General features: G+C 43.1%; 1 protein-coding gene across 16 annotated transcripts in view; it reads left to right on the top strand.

Annotated features, from left to right (window-relative positions):
• The window catches only part of SLC9A7 (solute carrier family 9 member A7), a 159734-nt gene extending 138913 nt beyond the window's left edge, over positions 1-20821 (top strand). For 3 of the 16 annotated variants that reach the window (XM_016942709.3, XM_063804593.1, XM_063804597.1), the window contains 3 exons: positions 6834-6939; positions 13014-13309; positions 13843-20821. In XM_016942709.3, the coding sequence (XP_016798198.1) occupies positions 6834-6939; positions 13014-13265 (358 nt within the window). In that variant the 3' untranslated portion in view covers positions 13266-13309; positions 13843-20821. Of the gene's footprint in view, positions 1-6833; positions 6940-13013; positions 13743-13842 lie in introns of those variants that run through there. The other 13 variants (XM_016942708.4, XM_063804599.1, XM_063804600.1 and 10 more) reach the window with 7 other exon arrangements.
• The last annotated feature ends 120 nt before the right edge of the window (positions 20822-20941 follow it).

The following is a 20941-nucleotide window of genomic DNA, read 5'->3' as shown; positions in this document are numbered from 1 at the left end:
TGCCCAGGCTGGTCTCGAACTCCTGGGCTCAAGCAATCTGCCCACCTCAGCCTCCCAAGGTGCTGGGATTACAGGCATGAGCCACTTCACCCAACCCCTCATGGTTTCTTAAGTTGACATAGTCATCAAATGGGCAGGTGGCTTATTATATATGGTCTTTGGAGATGCCAAAAATGTTAAAAATTTATTGAAGTATAGTAGATATACAGAAAAGTACACAAATAATAAGTGCTCAGTAAATTATCAGAAAATAAACACACTCATTTAACACCAAACGAATCAAGAAACAGAATTCCAAGGCTGGGCATAGTAGCTCATGCCTTTAGTCCCAGTACTTTGGGAGGCCAAGGCAGGTGGATCACTTGAGCCCAGGAATTATAGACCAGCCTGGGCAACATGATGAAACCCTGTCTCTACAAAAAATACAAAAATTAGTCAGGTATGGTGGCACACATCTGTAGTCCAGCTACTTGGGCCATGTCTCCAAAAAAAAAAAAAAAAAGAAAGAAAGAAAATTGCCAAACCCCTCATGCCATGACTCAATTACTACCCCTTCCCCCTCCCCAAATGTAATTGCTCTGTTGACTTCTAGCAACACTTAATAGTTTTACCTGTTTTTCAACTTTCTATAAATAGCATTATACAGTATATATATTTTAGTGTCTGGCTTATTTGGCTTGACATTATGTGTATAATACAGCCATGTTGTTATGTGTAGTTCTAGTTCATTTGTTCTCCTTGTTCCATAGTATTTCTTATATAAATATATCACAATTTATTCTATTATTGATGTACATGTCTTTTGATGTACATATACATATTTTTTTGGTAATCTACCCAGGAGTAACATTGCTGGGTAATAGGACATGGGTAGGTTCAACTTTAGAAGATAGTGCCAGTTTTCCAAAATAGTGGTACTACTTTACACAGTCACTTCTAGCGTATGAGAGTTCCAGTTACTCCACATCCTACCAACATTTGGTGTTGTCAGTCTTTTTAATTTTAGCCATTCTATTGGGTTTGTAGTGGTATTTAATCATGGCTTTAATTTGCATTTCTCAGATGACTGATAGGGTTGAGCACCTTTGCATATGTTTACTGGCCATTTGGTATGTTTCTTTGTGAAGTGCCTGTTCAAGTCTTTTGCCCATTTTTCTATTGAGTTGTCTGCCTTTTTCTTACTGATTTGTAAGAGTTCTTTGTGCATTCTGGATATGAGTCTTTTGCTGATCATACATGATAAAAATATCTGCTACCACTTTGTAACTTGCCTTTTCACTTTTTTTTTTTTTTGAGACAGAGTCTCACTTTGTCACCCAGGCTGGAGTGCAGTGGTGTGATCTCAACTCACTGCAGCCTCTTCCTCCCGGGTTCAAGTGATTCTCATGCCTTAGCCTCCCGAGTAGCTGGGATTACAGGCACACACCACTACACCTGGCTAATTTTTGTATTTTTAGTAGATAGGAGGTTTTACCATGTTGCCCAGGCTGGTCTGGAACTCCTGGCCTCAAGTTATCCACCTGCCTTGGCCTCCCAAAGTGCTGGGATTACAGGCGTGAGCCACCATACCCAGCCTCACTTTTTAAATAGAATATTTTGATGAACAAAAGGTCTTAATCCAATGTATTGATCTCCTAGTTAGTATTTTTTATGTCCTGTTTCAGAAATCTTTGCCTACCCCAAAGTCATGAAGCCAATTTCCTATGTTATCTTCTAGAAGCTTTATTGTTGGTCTTCTGTGCATCTCTTTTTTTTTACTGAGTGACAAGCATGGGCAATTTTTTCTCTAGAAAAAAAATCTAGAGATAATTTGAGATGCTCTGCCTAACATCATCATCCTTCAGAGATGATTTAAGCTTATATCTGATCAGTGGCTAGGCTAGGGGTATTAGCAATTGCAGATCACTTTAATCCAATCAGGAATAAGGATGATTTGATGCTGGGCCCTAGTTCCTGTGAGAGTTAGTCTTGACTGTTTTCTCTTTACCCTTTATTCTAGGATCCCCACCTAAAGCCTGGTTTCCATCTTCTTCCTCAGTAGGCCCTGGACTTTCTTTTTTGTCAGGTTCACTCTATCTTTGTGACTCTGCCAAATGCTCTGCTCTGTTTCTTAGGTGCCTTTAGGGAAACTGTGGCTCACCAACCACAGGGCTCACCTCTTTGGTTTCCTCCTCTCAAATTCCACCCCTCTTCACTGCCTTGGTAGCTTTCTGAAGCCTTCAAGCAGATGGTTTTGTCTTATTTTATTTTGTCTAGCTTTTCTAGTTGTTCTCAGTGGAAAGGTTGGTTCAAATTACCTTGTTTGCTACTAACTGAAGTAGAACCCCCAGGGATTTTTCAAGCCATGTGGACTATTAGAATCCAGAATGCATATTGCCTGCTGGTCTCAGAAAGGATGTAAAGAAAATGGAAGAGTATCCATCAGGAGAGTGACACAGTGCTAAAGTGAGAAACTGATCCTATGAAGAGGAACAGGAGTTATCTCTAAAGTTTCATCTGAATCTAAATTTTAGTGACTTTGGGATTTCCACTTTTTAGTTTGGAAAAAAACTAAAAAGGAGAGAAAACTGTAATGTAAGACAAAGGTAAGTCTTGAGCCAATTTGTCCAGATGATTTTATTAAAGAATGTTAAGAACAGCTGCAACAGGTACTTCCTGTGTCAACAGATCAATTGGTAGCTGCTAATTTTTTCTTCAAGCCACAGATATCTAAAGAAAGTTAGAGACACTACCTGGAGAGGGCTTGGTAGAGAAACAGATCTTGAGGGCATCAAAGATTTTTCTCTTGAGAGTAACTCCCCACCCAACTTTGGCCATGGTAGGAGTCTGTACCTGCCTGATGAAGAGAAAAACTAAATAGAGACATGAGAGACTAATTAAACAATTATGTACTTTTTGATTAATCCTTAGAGAGTTGAAAGGCTTTTTCAGTCATGATACTAGAGAAGATTATTAGAAAAAGGAGTAAATCAAACAAAAAATTCTTGAAAATTAAAAACAAGGTTTCTGAAATTAACCAAAAAAATGTAATGGATAGCTAATAACTTGAATATGATGAAGACCAAATTGTTGATCTGGAAGATAGAGTTGAGGAAAAAAAGTCCAATAATTATAGCAAAAAGAAACATGTAAGAGGAGAGTTTCAAGATATGGAGGTCAGAATCAGTTGGTCCAAATCATTTGACAGGATCTGAAAGGAGAGGACAGAGACTTTGGAGGAAAAGTACCAAAGAAATAATGGAAGAAAAATTCCCTTAGCTAAGAAAGACAGTTGTTTCCAGAGTGCAAGGGCCCACCAAGTGTGAGTAGGTTGAATGGACACGTTCGGGGGCATTCCATAACTACAAGAGAAAAAGAGGGAATCTTTGAGGTTTCCAAAGATAAAAACAAGCAACCTCCAAAAAGCAAGAATCAGACTTCTCATCGACAAAATTGGTTGTTAGAATACAGTTGAGCAATGTCTTCAAAGTTCTAGGATGAAAAAAAGAAGTCTGAACCTAGAATTCTACACCCAAACTGTCAATCAAAAATAAGAGAATGAAGGAGGGTAGCTTTCAGACATGTAAAAATTCAGAAAGTTTAGCACCATGCAGACCCTGTAAGAAGGAAGAAAAATAACATAAAGATCAAACAAAACAAAATCCAGCAAAGGGGACAGTGATTCTTATAACTCAGAAGAAGTGAACAAAGTCAAAAAGAAAAGATCTTTTATTTGGCAAGATACTCAAGGGTTCTCTTCTGACTGACAAAATTTAAATGACAGTGTATTACATTTCCTTTTATATTGCTCCAACCACTCTGCTTGGTTCTCCAGAGAACAGCATTCATGCAATGATGTTATATTACAAATGCTGCTTACTGGTTTTTGTTTTTTTGTTTTTGTTTTGTTTTTTTTTGGGGGGGGTGGGTTTTTTTTTTGAGACAGGGTCTCACTCTGCACTGATCATGCAGTGGCACGATCATAACTCACTGCAGCCTTGACCTCCCTAGGCTCAAGTGATCCTCCCACCTTAGCCTCCCAAGTAGCTAGCATGTGTCACCACACCCTGCTAATTTTTGCTTTTTTTTTTTTTTTTAAGAGATGAGGTTTCACCATGTTGCCCAGGCTGGTCTTGAATTTCTGGGCTCAAGCCATCTGCCTGCCTTAGCCTCGCAAAGTGCTGGGATTACATGCCTGAGCCACTGCATCCAGTCTGCTTACTGGTTTTTAACACTTAGACTCAATCTATACACAAAGCATAAAAAATCTACTTATTAGTTATAAAGTAGAAAGCAAATGTTATATATCTCCAGTATAAAGTTAATTATAATAAAAATTGGGAAGAAAAAAATTGGAAAAAAGAGACAGGAGTGTAAATGAGTTAAACGTACCATCCTTACTAGGAAGGAAAAGCCTCGGACTAAAGTTTATAAATCAAGAAATGGGGGAGAAGTGTATTATCTAAAGTTGTAATGTAATTACCAGAACAACTAGAGTGGGATAGAAAGACTTGATGTTTTATTTTGTCCCATCCAACAGTTTGAATATTTAAAAACATATATATAGCTTACTGGTTATATATATATATGTATATGTATATACACATATTTCTTTTCTTTTTTTGAAGAAGTTGTCATGGGGCCTTCTGGAGAGGAGGAAGGGGGAGCTTGTCTTTGGAGTACCTGAGGTGGAGAACTGAAAAGCAGTCTCTGAGTTCCCCTGGCCTCCTGCGTATTTGTCATTCTACAGATCTGAGCCTCTGTCATCTTCTGAGCCAAAGACACAAGAAAACTGACAGGCCTGTAGGGTCTCTTCCCAAATTGGAGGAGTGCCTAGTCTGCATCTCTCCCTGGGAATGTGGTTCAAGGACAGCAAAGGGGAGCTGGTTCTGCGTATAAAGAGCTCCAGGCCAGGCGCGTTGGCTCACGCCTGTAATCCCAGCATTTTGGGAGGCCGAGGCGAGTGGATCACGAAGTCAAGAGATCGAGACCATCCTGACCAACATGGTGAAACCCTGTCTCTACTAAAAATACAAAAATTAGCTGGGTATGGTGGCACGCGTCTGTAGTCCCAGCTACTTGGGAGGCTGAGGCAGGAGAATTGCTTGAATCTGGGAGGCGGAGGTTGCAGTGAGCCAACATCTCACCACTGCACTCCAGCCTGGCAACAGAGCGAGACTCCGTCTCAAAAAAACAAAACAAAAAACAGAGCTCCAGCCAGGCCTGCACATCCTCTTTGGTTGAGTAATTTCAAACTAGAAGCATGCTCCAGTGTCTCCCTTCCATCTCCTCCTCTAGAGAGAGCTGCTTTTCTCTTGTGCTGCTCTAAATGAAAACAGAAAGTGAGGGGTGATGCTCCCAGCAGTCATCCTGTTAGGTACAGATGGCGGTGGCATCTCCTCAACTTTCTTTGAAGTCTCTTGGCCATCCCTGTAGTGGAAGTGGCCATCTGAGACCCCACCTTTTCCACATTGCTTAGGCTGTAGGTTTCAGAAGTGGTCCTGGCTGTATCAAAATGTGGCTGGTGCTTCATGGAGCTTCCCACATAGGGCTGTGCATTTGGTAGCGCCGATATTCACCAAGTGACAGACAAGCAAGATAAGCTCTCTGCTTATCCGTTGACCTTCATGTTAGAGCAGTGGACAAGTTTGCTTCCCAGGGGACATTTGGCAATTTTTTGAAGACATTTTTTATTGTCACAACTTGGAGAGGGGAGTAACGGTGCTACTGGCATCTACAGACAGTCCCCAACTTAAGATGCTTCAACTTAGGATCTTTCAACTTTACGATATAGTGTGAAATTGATCTGCATTCAGTAGAAACCATACTTTGAGTACCCATACAACCATCCTGTTTTTCATTTTCAGTACAGTATGTAATAAATTACATGAGATATTCAATACTTTATTATAAAATAGGCTTTGTGTTAGATGATGTTGCCCAACTGTAGGCTAGTGTTAGTGTTCTGAGCACATTTGATGTAACCTGGGCTAAGCTGTGATGTTTGGTAGGTTAGATGTGTTAAATGCATTTTTGGCTTATGATATTTTCAAACTAATGGGCTTATTGGGATGTAACTGCATCATAAGTCGAGGGGCATCTGCAGTGTGTAGAGATCAGGGATGCTGCTCAATATCCTACCATACACAGAATAGCCCCCCATAACAAAGAATGATCTGGCCCTAAATGTCAATAGTGTTGAGGTTGAAAAGCCTTGTGTTAGCGTCTAGGAGAGAAGCTGTGGGTAGAGTGAAGAATGGTCCTGTATGGGAAGTTGAGAGACTTACAGTCCGAGTAACCTTACTGAAATCATTTCATGTTGCCAAGTCTCAATTTCTGCCTTTATAGTAGCCCCAGGCTACCTCTAAGGTCCTGTCCAACTTCAGCATTTCCACCACCTGCCCTCTGGGTAGAGTGGTTTAACAGGAATCCATGCAGAGAACAAGAGCAGAGGGGACACAGGGGCTGCAACTCCCCACTCCAGGGACACTATCTCCTGTTTCCAAGGCCTGGAGCCAGTTGTGTGTCAGAGGCTGAAATGCTGATTGAAACCAATACTTCCATTCAACATGACAAAGGGAGAAGGGGGATCTAATTTCTAATTAATCAAATACACGTTTGAACTGAAAATTGGGAATTACCAACCTGAGAGTTAACAGTTACTATTTAAGGCTGATAGGGCGTATCTTACTCTTTGATTCAAACTATTGCATGTTACAAGTATTTCGTGTGTTGTACGAGTAAAATGGGGAAAAGAAGGTTTTTGTGGGTGGAATGTCGGGCAATTTTTTAAGCACATTTTGTTGTGTATATGTTTTCTTTGCAGCCATTTTTCCTTAATTCACATTTTAAAGTTACCTGAAGCCCATCCTCACACACAGTGGTCCCCCACTAACCACCACGCTCCCCGCCTGGTGTGGCTTACTAGCTCGATGTCTGACCAGTCCCCAGGTGTACGATGTAAGTACTGCACATCAGGGTTGGAGTCCTGGTCACCATGCCAGGGTAGTGTCTTACGTAGGAAGAAGAAACCATCATACTCACGCCTCCAAATCCACAGATTTTTGCTTCTCTAATAAGCTGATTAGAAATGGCCATCTTCCATATGTTTATAGATTTCGCATAGTAACAGAGAAAGCTTTTACCAGGGTAATGGGATTCCCCCACATCGGCCGCTGTGGTGTAGTAGAAGAACACTGGATTTGGAATCAGAGCCACTGGATTGGAATGCAACCCCTGACAGGCCATAGATGTGCTCTGCATCTCAGTTCTTTCTCTCTCTTTTTTTTTTTTTTTTGTTTTTTTTTTTTGAGACGGAGTCTCACTCTGTCGCCCAGGCTGGAGTGCAGTGGTACAATCTCGGCTCACTGCAACCTCTGCCTCTCGGGTTCAAGCAGTTCTCTGCCTCAGCCTCCCGAGTAGCTGGGATTACAGGCGCCTGCCACCACACCGGGCTAATTTTTGTATTTTTAGTAGAGACAGGGTTTCACCATGTTGGCCAGGCTGGTCTTGAACTCCTGACCCCGTGATCCACCCACCTCGGCCTCCCAAAGTACTGGGATTACAGGTGTGAGCCACCATGCCCGGCCTGCATCTCAGTTTTCTAATCTATAAAATGGGCCTAGTAGTACAGGCTGGCTGGGAGCATTAAATGATGAAATACATGAAGATACACTGAACCACAAAGCATGCAAGGATTCCTTTTCTAAATAGTTTATTTATGTTGATATGGTTAGGTCCTTTCTTTCCATTTTCAGATTCTAGAAATAGACTCAGCACAGTATGAAAAGAACATGTACACTGGTGGACATCTTAGATTTAGGGCTGACTCCTGAACTCCTGGTGTGGGTTGCAGGGTACAGGGCAGAGAGGTAGAGAGAGCAAGGTAGCTACCCACGTGGAAGGAGTAGAGGAGAGGTCAAAGGCCTTCCTTCATCCCTCTTCGGCCATCCTAATCATCTTGTCACTAACACAGTCATTATGCCCTAGAAGAAAAGAATTTCTAAAATTTGCGTACAGCTCTAGAGTTCACAAAGGCTAAGTTCATTCGTTGGGTCATACCATGAATCAGTGAGTACTGCAGCATTACAGAGAAGGAAAGTGCATCTCAGAGAGGATGTGAGTTGGCCCCGGGCCCACAGTTAGTAATTAGCTGGGACCCTCATGCAGGTCTTCACATTCTTAGCAAATAACCTGCAGTTTACTTGATTGGTGATGAGAAGGCAGAACACAAAGCCTAGATCTGAAAGAGAACGGCCCTAAACAGGTAAGTTCTAACGAGGGGTAGCAGGGTTAGGAAAGGCAGTGCACATTCATGTGGTACAGAGGGGAAAGGGATGTGGACACCATAGCTAGGTGGGGGCGCTGGGGCGGAAGAGAAGGGCAGCCACATCAGAGCAGCCGAGATTGGAGGATGCAGCTCCTTAAATGGCACGCTCTTCCTTCAAGAACAGGGATGACAACTGCCAAGTCACCATGTGTCCTAAACCCGCTGCTGCAGAGAGCTCTGTGTGTCTGTCATCCCTAGGCCCTCGGACCTCTCCTTGGCCCCCTCAGAGGAAGGTGACCATTGAAAAGTGCTGGTAGGCAGCGACAGAACTTTACACTGGGAAACTCAGCTGGGCTACTGGGTTTCACCCCCTTCACAGCAGGTTCTGCCTGGTAAAAATGTAGTTCTGCCACAGCCGTTGCTTGGAAATTTCACCAAATGTGGCAGTAGCGTTCATGTGTCTTTCTCTTAAAGATAGTTGAACTTCCAACACCCACGGCTCCTCCCCATATAAAAATGAAATTCCTGTGCCACCTGTGATAAACTGGTTTTAAATGACAAAAAAATATGTAGGATGGTGAGAACACCATTTCTGTAGAACTGCTCCCAGTTTGTAAAGTGATGTCTAATGCTTGTGGTAAGTTTTAAATGTAATATCTATCAGCCTAAATAATAATGCTAGTTACCTGTTAGGTCAGAAGGACACAAACCAATAGATTAAAAACTTAGTTTTGTAATTTCTCATCCTGCTACTAGCTTACTTAAGAAAAGCTGTCTTGTGCTGAATGCTGAATGGTTTGCTCAGTTTGGCCCGCTGTCTAAAGTGGTAGTAGGGGCCCTTTACATACATCATCGGAGACAAAGGGTGCTGACGGCATTTCCACTTCTCCCACTAATGAAGCCCCAACTGTGATTACACTTTCTGATCTTAAGTTTCACTGGGTTTATATATATAAATTTGTCTTCTAACTCTAGTCTCTTCTGAACACTTTGTAAAACTTTCCATCTTAATTGGGTTTTAATAAGGATCACTTTTCATGTCTATGTAATAGTAAAACAACAAATCCACTATTAAAACTTTATAAAAACCTTATCTAATCTGAAGCTTACTAACCAGTCCCTTGCTCATAGATTAGGAATATCTGGACTAGTTTGAACTCAGCATAAACTCAGTAAGCTTACAATTGCATCAATTTCAAGTGCTTCTCCCAGCAGTTCAAGGGACCACTCCAAGTTTGCTTCTGGGGGTCATGTTTCAGCTGTGACTCCCCACAGCCAACCTAAGACTGAGTAACTTGGGCTTCTAGTGAGAATCACCCTCAGTCCTGCTGCTGCTGCTGCTTTGAGCCGGGGTCCTGCCTAGGGTCTCAGCCAGCTCCAGACATGGTGGGGCCTGCTGCTGAGACAGTGGGAGCAAAGGGTCTCTTAAAAATTATCAGTGGAGGAACCCAAAACTGACAGAGGTGAAGGGGCTCACTGCAAAGTTTAGTGCCTGGTGAGGGTCTCAGACTGGGCAGTTCTTGTAGATTTTGACACCTGTTGCATGGTTCTTACCCACCATCTAAAAGGTGTTTTCTACTTTGCCAAGTTTATTTGGAGATTTCTAAGATGTTCATCAGTCATTATTTCCACTAACGTTAAACCACTTAGGTGTGGTATCCAGCTACCTAACAATGTTCTTTCACTTTTGAAAATGACTTCTGGTTATTTAAAATGCACACATCCCCACACACTGTTGTTTGCAGGTGTTTTCACTGCATTTTCATAGCAGACTTAATTGCACAGCTAGTTACATGATTATATAGACCTTCAGCGTAACAAAACAAACTTGTGTTGATCCTATCATCTAGAATTCAAGGGAGCAGGTTAGTTTTATCATCTGCATGTAACATTATTAGACTTTGATGTCAGAATCACTCTCCATGGGTTGTTTGTTTTTTGAGACAGTCTTGCTCTCTTGCCCAGGCTGCAGTGCAATGGTATCATCTTGACCCACTGCAACCTCTGCCTCCCGGGTTCAAGCGATTCTCGTGCCTCAGCCTCCCGAGTAGCTGGGATTACAGCTGTGTGCCACTATGCCCGGCTAATTTTTGTATTTTTTGTAGAGACATGGTTTCACCATGTTGAGCAGGCTGGTCTCGAATTCCTGACCTCAAGTGATCCGCTCGCCTCGGCTTCCCAAAGTACTGGGATTACAGATGTGAGCCACCATGCCTGGCCTCTCCATGGGTTTTTTTTTGTTTGTTTTCTTTTGTTTTGTTTTGTTTTTTGAGACAGAGTCTTGCTCTGTCACCCAGGTGGGAGTGCAGTGGTGCAATCTTGGCTTGCTGCAACCTCTGCCTCCCCAATTCAAGCAATTCTCCTGCCTCAGCCTCCTGAGTAGCTGGGATTACAGGTGCCCACCACCACACCCGGCTAATTTTTGTATTTTTAATAGAGATGGGGTTTCACCACGTTGGCCAGGCTGGTCTCGAACCCCTGACCTCGTGATCCACCCACCTTGGCCTCCCAAAGTGCTGGGATTACAGGTGTGAGCCACCGCACCCAGCCTCCGTGGGTTTTACTATGGCCTTGTTTCTGAATGACCTTTCCTTGAGTACTATGTCTGGGCTTGGGAGTTTCACAAATGCAATGGGTTGACATCCAGTCTTGTTTTCTCCTGTCAGTGAATTTAGGCCCTGCTTCCCTCTGCAAAGAGTGAAAGCGGACCACATCACAGTTCATGCCCAGGGTTTCCTCTGTGGTGCTGTGGTGGGCTTTCCTTCATTTGCAGAATTACCCTCACCTGCAGTTATCCTGTGTTTGCCTCTGTCCTTCCATGGCTCCAAACCTTGAAGCAGTAAAATATGTGCCAGGACCATTTCCCTGAAAACTGGGAGCCAAGAGCCCTGGCAGAGAGATTTTGACAGAGATGAACAAAATCATTATATAGCACGTGTATGAATGGGAGAATTGGGATGTGCCGAGACAGGGAAGGTGAACTCCCCGGGAGTTGGAAATTCGGATGGGAGACATAAGCTACCGGCTGGGTGTGGTGACTCACGCCTGTAATGCCAGCACTTTGGGAGGCTGAGGTGGGAGGATCACCTGAGGTCAGGAGTTTGAGACTAGCCTGACCAATGTGGTGAAATTCCATCTCTACTAAAAATACAAAAATTAGCTGGGCATGATGGTGGGCACCTGTAATCACAGCTACTCAGGAGGCTGAGACAGGAGAATTGCTTGAACCTGGGAGGTGGAGGTTGCAGAGAGCCAAGATTGCACCATTGCACTCCAGCCTGGGTGGCAAGAGTGAAACTCCATCTCAAAAAATAAAAAGAAAAAGAAAGAAGGCTACTGTAAAGCAGATTGAATTTCGGGACTTTCTAAACACTGGTAAAGAGGAGGAAATTTGGGAGTTTAAATCAAGTTTTAGAACTGTGCTCTGAGCATCTGCCTGAATATAGGACTTTTATCTCATTGGGCATTTGCACCCTGCTTCATTCCAGTGAGGATTTGAAGCAGCAAGTGAGAGGAGTTGCGTGCTTGCCTGTCAAAAATGCTGAAGCATTAGTTAAGTGGAGTCACAGTGTAGACTGTGTGTAGGGAAGTTGACATCACTGAGAATGCAGAAAACAAGTATGTGATTGTTGCCAGTGAGTGCACAGAAATAAGTCTGGGAGAGGAAACTCAACCCATGAGTCTTCCCTAGCTGGTGCATTTACCTGGCATTCACTTAGCACCTACTGTGAGGTAAGCACCATTGAGGAAGGTGCCAAGGTGTGGAGAAGGAGGTCACTGCCCTTTGGCGTTTGTCATCTAGATGGGGCTGATCTGGGGGAATCTGCCCATGGCCTTGGGCAGTGTGACTGCGCGGGGGCCCTGAGGGGGTCAGAGAGGCCAGTTCGGCGCCCTGAAGGCTTTGTCTCATAAGAGGATGCAGGACTTCAGATGAGCTTTGAAGGGTCGGTGGGAAACAGGAGAGAAAAAATCAGTTTACCCAGCATATTTGACACTGTGTTTGCCCTTCTAGAAGGCAGTGCACAGTACTCAATAGGCCTCAATGCAGCGCGGGAGCTGGGTTGTGGCCCTCCCCTTGTTTTGTTGGTTAAATCTATTGGAGGAAGAAGGTCCTGTCTGACCTCATGCCGTCTCCGACACTCTCGCTACCATCTGATAGTTCAAGTGGTTGCAACTTTGCTCTCCCTCGATCATTTGATTCACCCACCTGAGGATGTGGCGGGTGGGCTTCCTATCAGGGTTTTCCTGTGGGGAGATGACAGGGGAAACAGGGAGGAAATCCTGATTATGGCTTGTCCTCTTCCCTGAATTGCTGTCTATGACAAAGAGTAGTTCCAATGTAAACAAGACGGGTTGGAGACGGTTTGTATAGGGCAGGAGACCCACCCGGAATGCCTACCCAGAGAAGACAGTACCTGAAACCTATTTGCAACGTTTGCCCAATTACCCTACTCTGGCCTTGCTTTGTGTGTTGATTGGGAAGCTGGAAATCCAGGCTGGTCTCCCTTTCTTCCCTTTTTCACTAACCCCAACCTGTCAGACATTGAAATTAGGAACTGTTTTCTAGTATTCTAAGTCCTAGTCCTGGCAACCGTGCCTGGCCCTCTACAGTTTACATCCAGTTACCACGCTAGAGGCTCAAGGCAGGCAAGTTTCATAGTCCCCAGTTTTCAGATGAGGAGTTGGGATTGGGATTGGGGTTGGTGCCAAACCTGGAAGATATCAGTCTCTCATTTTTGTTGTTGTTGTTGGTTGCACTTTTCAGAACCAAGAGCCACTGAGAGAGGAAGACTCTGATTTCATCCTGACCGAAGGCGACCTGACATTGACCTACGGGGACAGCACAGTGACTGCAAATGGCTCCTCAAGTTCGCACACCGCCTCCACGAGTCTGGAGGGCAGCCGGAGAATGAAGAGCAGCTCGGAGGAAGTGCTGGAGCGAGACCTGGGAATGGGAGACCAGAAGGTTTCGAGCCGGGGCACCCGCCTAGTGTTTCCCCTGGAAGATAATGCTTGACTTTCCCCCCAAGCCCTGGCGCGATGGGGTAGGCTCCCGATGGGGTGAGGACAGCTGCAAGCCCTAGTGTTGTTTGAGGTGGGGCAGTGACTAGATTGAACTAACTCTTCTATTTTATTGGGGTCTGAAGCTATCGTAACACTTAAAATTTAACTCACAATGCAGATGGTGAGGCAAAAGTGTCTCTAAATTCAGACAAACGTAGACCTATTCCCACTTTTTTCACATAGTAGTGCGCTGTTTCAGAGTTAAACAAACAAAAAAAATAGCATGCTTTAATGGTCTCCTAATTCATTCACCTGCAGTATCAACAAGGCGAGGCAGGTGCTGGGTGGGGGGATTCCTCCCATGAGAGGCTGCATCTCAGTACACAGCAGTGCAAGTCAAGCTGACCATAGAATTATCAAGTTAAAGAGAAGGAAGGCAATTGAGATCGGAACTCCCAGGATTATGGGAAACTGGTGTTAAATGGGACAGAAAACATGAAAAAGCAATTTGGAGGCTCTGGCAATGAAGTCTGCTTGACTGCAACCTCATATCAGGATTCCTGACTTTATGCTGCCTGTGTTTTTTCTAGACTGAAGATTTGAAAATACATCCATGAACATTTCAACATGGAACGAAGAATTATAGTTCCTTCTCTGGCTATATCCATAAAGAAGTAGTTATGAAATGTTTAAAACCAAAGACAAATAGTGTTATACTCTTATTTTTTGATTAATCTGAGGAAAGGAGGTATTTAGAAACTGATGATGGTATCACTGCAAAAAGCATTCAACTTTTTTTTTTTTTTGAGATGGTGTTTCACTCTGTCACCCAGGCTGGAGTGCAGTGGCGTGGTCTTGGCTCACTGCAACCTCTGCCTCACGGGTTCAAGTGATTCTCCTGCCTCAGCCTCCTGAGTAGCTGGGATTACAGGTGCCCACCACCATGCCCAGCTAATTTTTTGTATTTTTGGTAGAGATGGGGTTTCACCATGTTGCCCAGGCTGGTGTCAAACTCCTGACCTCGTGATCCACCTGCCTTGGCCTCCCAAAGTGCTGGGATTACAGGTGTGAGCCACTGCACCTGGCCAGCATTCAACTTTTGAGGGCTACCATATAAGCTGACAGCCTAGGGAAATAATCACTAGGACTGAAGTATCTACTCTGGGTTTAGAAATAACACCAAATTTTGTAGGATGCTATTATCTGGGAAAGGGAAGGCAGCAAGAAACCTACAAGGCACCAGGCTAGAATTCAGAGGGAAAGAAATCTCAATGCAAAAAAATTACTGCAAAGAAATACAAGATAGTAGTCTCAAGACTAGGTAGAATTCCAAACTTTGAGCCGACGAATGCATGAGATTTCAGTGGCCACCTGAGGAATCAGAGGGCAAACAATGGAACATTAAGTATTTTCAGCCCACTAGAAAGTTCTGTCTTCTATAAGCTTAAGAGTCCGAGTGTCTTTACACCACTGAGTGCCATGCAGAGAAGGGTCATTTTCCTTGTATCTGGGGAGGCTGCTGCACCAGCTTAACATGTGGGTGTGATTGGAAAGTTAGGTTTTCAGTTTGGATTCTTTCTGGATGAGCTGTTCTGTCTGCCCACACCTGTAGTGCTGAAATACAGAAAGACCTCTCGGGAAAAGTTTGAGTTTCTCTTAATGTCTCTGTGCTTCAGTGCTAGCTTATTTTTGGCAACCCAATTTCTAAAAAATGCTTTCAATAACGTGGGCTTTTCTTTTTTTCTTTCTTTCCTTTTTTTTTTTTTTTTTTTGAGATGGAGTCTTGCTGTGTCACCCAGGCTGGAGTGCAGTGGCGCGATCTCGGCTTACTGCAACCTCCGCCTCCCGGGTTCAAGCAATTATCTTGCCTCTGCCTCCTGAGTAGCTGGGATTACAGGCATGCGCCACCACGCCTGGCTAATTTTTTGTATTTTTTAGTAGAGACGGGGTTTCACCATACTGGCCAGTTTTTCTTATGATGGAAGACAAAATATTGTGTCCCAGTCTAGTCCACCCGTAGTGAAATCAGTCATTTAATCTTCTCAATTCGCATGTTTAATGCTTAATTTTTAAATAAGACATTGCTTCACAACTTTGTGTTTGAATTGATAATTTGTGCAAATCAGGAAAATACGTATTTAATTAGGTTGAGCCATATGAGTTTGCTGATATTTGACCATTTTGTAAAAACAGGAGTGGCAATTTCATATGGTTCAATAAAATAAAATTGAGACCAGGCACAGTGGCTTATGCCTGTAATCCCAACACTTTGGGAGGCTGAGGCAGGAGGATCACTTGAGCTCAGGAGTTCAAGACCAGACTGGGCAACATGGCAAAACCCTGTCTCTACAGAAATACAAAAATGAGCCAGGCATGGTGGCACATGCCTGTAGTTCTAGCTACTTGGGAGGCTGAGGTGGGAGGATTGCTTGAGCCCAAGAGGCAGAGGTTGCGATGAGCTGAGATCATGCCACTGCAATCCAGTCTGGGCAACAGAATGAGACCCTGTCTCAAAAAAAAAAAAAAAATACAGTTGAATGATTTTTATTCTCCTCTTTCCTTTTTATCTACAATAAAGTCCATTTTGATTTTATGGTCATCCATGGGCTTTGGAAGTTTGAAAAATGCTAAACAACCTACCCAAACCCATGAGCCCTCAGGGTCAACTAGGCTAGTGAAGGACTTAAGAATAAGACCTACACCCCACAGCCAGAGAAAGAGCTTTCATAGCCCCTGGAAGGGAAGTTCTTATATCCTGGGGTGAGGTTGCAGACAGCAGCTACCAGGCCTGGCAGAGGCCTGTATTATATGTGTGCTGGAGTCCAGAACCAGCACAGGATTTTTTATTTAGCAGAGTTATCTTAGTAATGACCAGTCATGCCATATAAATCTAAAAGGCAAGGCTTGTTTTGTTTTCATTTTTGTTTTTGTTTTGCAGAGATGGAGAGATAGGCTGCTTGGGTCTTTGGTTGGGTCTTTATAAAGCTTTGCTTATCTTATATTGCTTACTTAATTTTGGAGGGAAAAAACTAACAGACACACCCTGGTGATGGTTCTTTGTTCACCTCAAGGCTTTGTTGTTGTGTTGTTGTTTGTTTTTTGTTTTGTTTTGTTTTGTTTTTAGATGGAGTCTCGCTCTATCCCCCAGGCTGGAGTGCAGTGGCATGACCTCGGCTCACTGCAATCTCCACCTCCTGGGTTCAAGCGATTCTCCTACCTCAGCCTCCCGAGTAGCTGGGATTACAGGCGCATGCCACCACACCCAGCTAATTTTTTAATATTTTTAGTAGAGACAGAGTTTCACCATGTTGGGCAGGATGGTCTCGATCTGCTGACCTCGTGATCCACCCGCCTCTGCCTCCCAAAGTGCTGGGATTACAGGCGTGAGCCACCGCCCCTGGCCATTATTTTGGGTTTTTTTTAGAAGCTTTTGCAAGATTACAAGAAATGACTCTCTTAGGGAAGAAAAATAACCACCCAGTTTCCCTTCCTAGTCTTAGTTCAATTCATAGAGTGTTGTGTTTATCCCCAAAGGGTCTTGTAGTCTTCACTGCAAACATTTGATTCTGATCTACTCACATACAAGGAAATGTAGATTGCCAAGACCAAAACTAGAGGGGTGGGCTTCCCATCAGGGTTTTCCTGTGTGGAGATGACAGGGGAAACAGGGAGGAAATCCTAATTATGGCTTGTCCTCTTCCCTGAATTGCTGTCTACGACAGTGTAGTTCCAATGTAAACAAGGTGGGTTGGGGATGGTTTGTATAGGGCAGGAGGCCCACCCAGAAGGCCTACCCAGGGAAGAGAGGGCCCAGAACCTAGTTGCAGCATTTGCCCAGTAACCCTACCCCGGCCTTTCTTTGTGTGTTAGGAAGCTGGAAATGCAGGCTGGTCTCCCTTTCTTGCCTTTGTCACTAACCCCGAGCTGTCAGCCATTTGGAATCAGAACTGCTTTCCAGTGTTCTAAGTCCTTATTTGATTACAAATATTTGGTGAATCAAAGTAAGGCACTTTGGTCCTAATTTTTGACCTTTGGTCCTAATTTTTGTTTGTAAGATGTGGAGAATAACCCTGACCTTACCAGGGGTCCTGGGAATGTGAATCCATTCGTCAAGTGGTTCCACATCTAGAAGCATTTTGCCTATGCCGTGTCAGGCATCATTCAGCACAAGGCCAACTATCTGCTGCCAGTCTGGCATAAGATCAGATTGAAACTGCTAAGTAATGGTACATCCAAATAAACAAAGTTCTTCCAAGAGAGTAAACCCAAGTCCATCTTATACACGTATTTGTTCTGGGTTGGTGGGGACGACAGTTCAGCAGAGTCCGATGTTCTAGAGCAGAGGTTCTCAACCCTGGCTGTGAATTAGGATCATCTGGCCAGTTTTTGTTTTTAAATCAGTGCAAGGGCCCTCCCCTCAGAGATTCAGATTCAGTAGCTTCAGGTGGGACCTGGAATCCATGCTTTGTTTGGAACCTCAGGAGTGTTCTTGATGTGCAGCCAGGATTGACAAGAGCCTTTAGTCTAGAGCTCGCAGCAGACCTCTAGACTATTTGGAATCTGATTTTAAAGAATGGCCCAGCAGATGAAGGTGTTTTTTTAAATTGTTAGTCATGTGAAACGAACTGAGTATTGATCAGTAATACAGACAGGGCAGCTGTGAGAGAGTTTGATGCTAATCTTTGCAGAACTCAAGAACATACTCCATAAAGTACAGCTGAAAAGATCACGAAAACCTTGGAGCCTTCGAGGAAAGAGAAGGGTGACTTGGGGTATGTATGGGGAGAACTAAAAACCTGTCATCTTGGTTCCCACTTGTGGGGAATAAAGGGAAGGTATTGTCTTAACTGAGCTGCTGACTAATCAAGCATGAAGGTTTCTGGGAAGCTGTTTTGTTTTTTTTTTTAATTTCACCTGGAATTAAATTAATAGTCCCCTCTGGAGTCAGATTTTCTTTTCCTTCACCTATCCTCATGCCTGAGTCCACACTGGATTCCTCAGAATAAGGGTGGGCCCATTTACTGCTGGAGCAAAGTAGAAGGTTGTGGTCCTTTGCTATCACATGGTGATGGTGGTGGTTTCCGTAGCAGGTAATTAAGGAGATGCACACTTTTGTATAGCCCTGACAGAGAGAAGATGAAAGCTGCTATTCCTTTTAGTACACTTTTTGAGAACTACCAGAAACCTGAACTTTCTCTCCTAGGGAAGAAAATTTGGAATTTAAATAAGGCCACATTTCTTCCTAGGACACAAGCACAGGAAGGGCATATGGATCCGAGCATCCAGGGTGGTTACTGGGGTGATCAGACAAATAAGCATTGATGCCTGGAAGGCAGAAATCACACTGCGACGTCAAATGTTTCATCAAGCAAACAGCAAGGATCTCTTCAGGCTGTGTTCTCTAGACCCGAAAATGTCCTCTGTGGCTTGGCTGAGAAATGGAATCTCTTTAGAAAACATGCAAAAGGGTATCTCAGCTATCCATGAACGATTCGGTCTAGGACAAAGAACTAACAGTTCCTTCCAAAATAGAGGTCTGTTGGTCTGTTTGACGTCATCCCATCATCCTATCTCTCCCTGTCCTTGTCTGCAGTAGAAGTTAATGTAATCATACCAGATGTTTAATGTGAACAAGTAATTTCCAAATGTAGAAACACCACTGATGCACTTAGGGGGAAAAACAGTGGCAGGGTGTTAGAGCATCTCATCAGAGGTGAAAATCACCCACTTGGAAACCTACTGTGCACCCGTTGTGAGTTCTAAGAGTGTATCAGAAAGCTGATTTTACCATCTGTTGTGAAAGATTATCTGCAATGAGGGCTGCTAGAAAGTCAGCGTGCTGATCTCACAAGTATATGACTTCTTATTCCACTTCAAAAGTGGGGAACTTGACAAGTTTCTTGTCTGCCTTTTGATGTTGATTCTATAGATTAATTAGTTCAGGAACAAGTCTTTCATATACATTAGACTGGTATCATTGAGTTCTGAGCTATTCTGTTGTTCTTTAACTGACACTCTGGATTGCCAGTGTCGGCTGCTACATTCTGATACAGTAAGTCAAAGGAATCTAGTGGCCAAGAGTTGTAGTTTAGAAACAACCCATCTGAATACTGCTTTTACCACTTTGATACCTGAAAAGATCATCCCCCTTTCTAAAACCTGAAAACAACATATAGAGAAATACTGTAGAAACCATTGCTAGTGTCTTAACTAGGAAAAGCAAGTAGACTCATCAACAATCCTTTCAAAACAAGACCTAGAGATAAACAGTTTTTTCCAGTGTCAATTTTCATAGACATTTTAAAAAAATTAAACACATCTTGTCACCCAGTGCTAGCAAAAATTGTAAAGAGCAAAACCAAAGTTTTTGATGTTAGTCTTATTTTTGTAAGCAGGGTATACTATAGTCGTGGCCCATATGGAACACACAGGCAGCCGGTTTTCTGCTACCTGAGCCTTGGAGAAGATGAGAAGGAAGGGCTGCCTGCTGTGCTGCCCTTTGAAAAGGTCCAAAGCAGACAGGAGAGCACACAGCAGAAGTCACCTTCTCCTTCTGATGACCACCTTTCAAAAGGCTTAACAGAATCACCAAGTGTCACAGTCAAGTCTTGGCCAGTGGGAAATTGTCTGGGCCTGTATATGTTGGAGGAACTCAGATAGAAAAGGACTTGTAAACAGCATGGAAACCTCAACATCTGCTTTCTCAAGCACTTAAAAAAGGCTACAGTTCAGGTGTTACCGGATGACTTAACTGCATGGAAACCTCAACATCTGCTTTCTCAAGCACTTAAAAAAGGCTACAGTTCAGGTGTTACCGGATGACTTAACTGCATGGACATTTAGGGGCTGACTTGTGTTGTGATTATTCCAATTGTGGGCTTTGGAGAAGCAGAGGGATGATTTTCAGTTGTGTGGGTGTTAAGTCTATGGATTGGGAATTTACCACTGAAATTGATCGTTCAAAGTGTGACTTCATAGTAGGGCCACCTCCTCCTAAGTTGTCCTTTTGTTTTTCACATAAAATACATCTGGTACTTTTTACTTGGAAAGTTGTACTATGTCCATGAAAATGGTTAAATGAGAAGGCCATAAAGATTCATTTAATAGCTGAAAAGCAATTTTTAAAATAGAATAGGACGAATTTAACATGGAATGATGTGACCTTCTAGGGAACTTTTTATAGAGAGCTTACATAGTGTAATTGGGGAGAATTTTGTCTTCTATTTCCATTCAACAGTAGCAAACTGGTGGTTTTATAAAATTAACATTATAGTATGTTATATAAATAAACGTTATATAAAATGACATTAAAGTATAACTGTGAAAAATTAAAGACTTGGAGTTATCCACAACCTTTATGTGCAATAAGGAAAACTGCAGTAGGCCCCCAAAGTGCCATCTTTCCCTAGCATTTTACTCAATGTTTGCCTTTGTGTATGTTTAGATTGCTATTGTAAAGCTAGCCATGTGTGTTCCTGCCCTTTACTGATATTTAACACATTTTCTCAAAGCTTTTCTTTTTTTTAAAAAAACAAAACTCAAAATAAAACAACTAACTGGCTGAGCTAATTTTGTTTTGTATTTTAAAGTATCATCTGTTGGTAGAAGGCTGTAGTGTGATACTATTCTTAGTCTGTTTCCCTCACTGAGAGGTTCTTTTCTGGGTGTAAGCTATTCCTCTCCAGCTTT

This window comes from Pan troglodytes, chromosome X, assembly GCF_028858775.2.
Source record: "Pan troglodytes isolate AG18354 chromosome X, NHGRI_mPanTro3-v2.0_pri, whole genome shotgun sequence".
Lineage (NCBI taxonomy): Eukaryota > Metazoa > Chordata > Mammalia > Primates > Hominidae > Pan > Pan troglodytes.
Note: the sequence above shows the minus strand (reverse complement) of the source record. Positions and strands in the feature narration are given on the sequence as shown.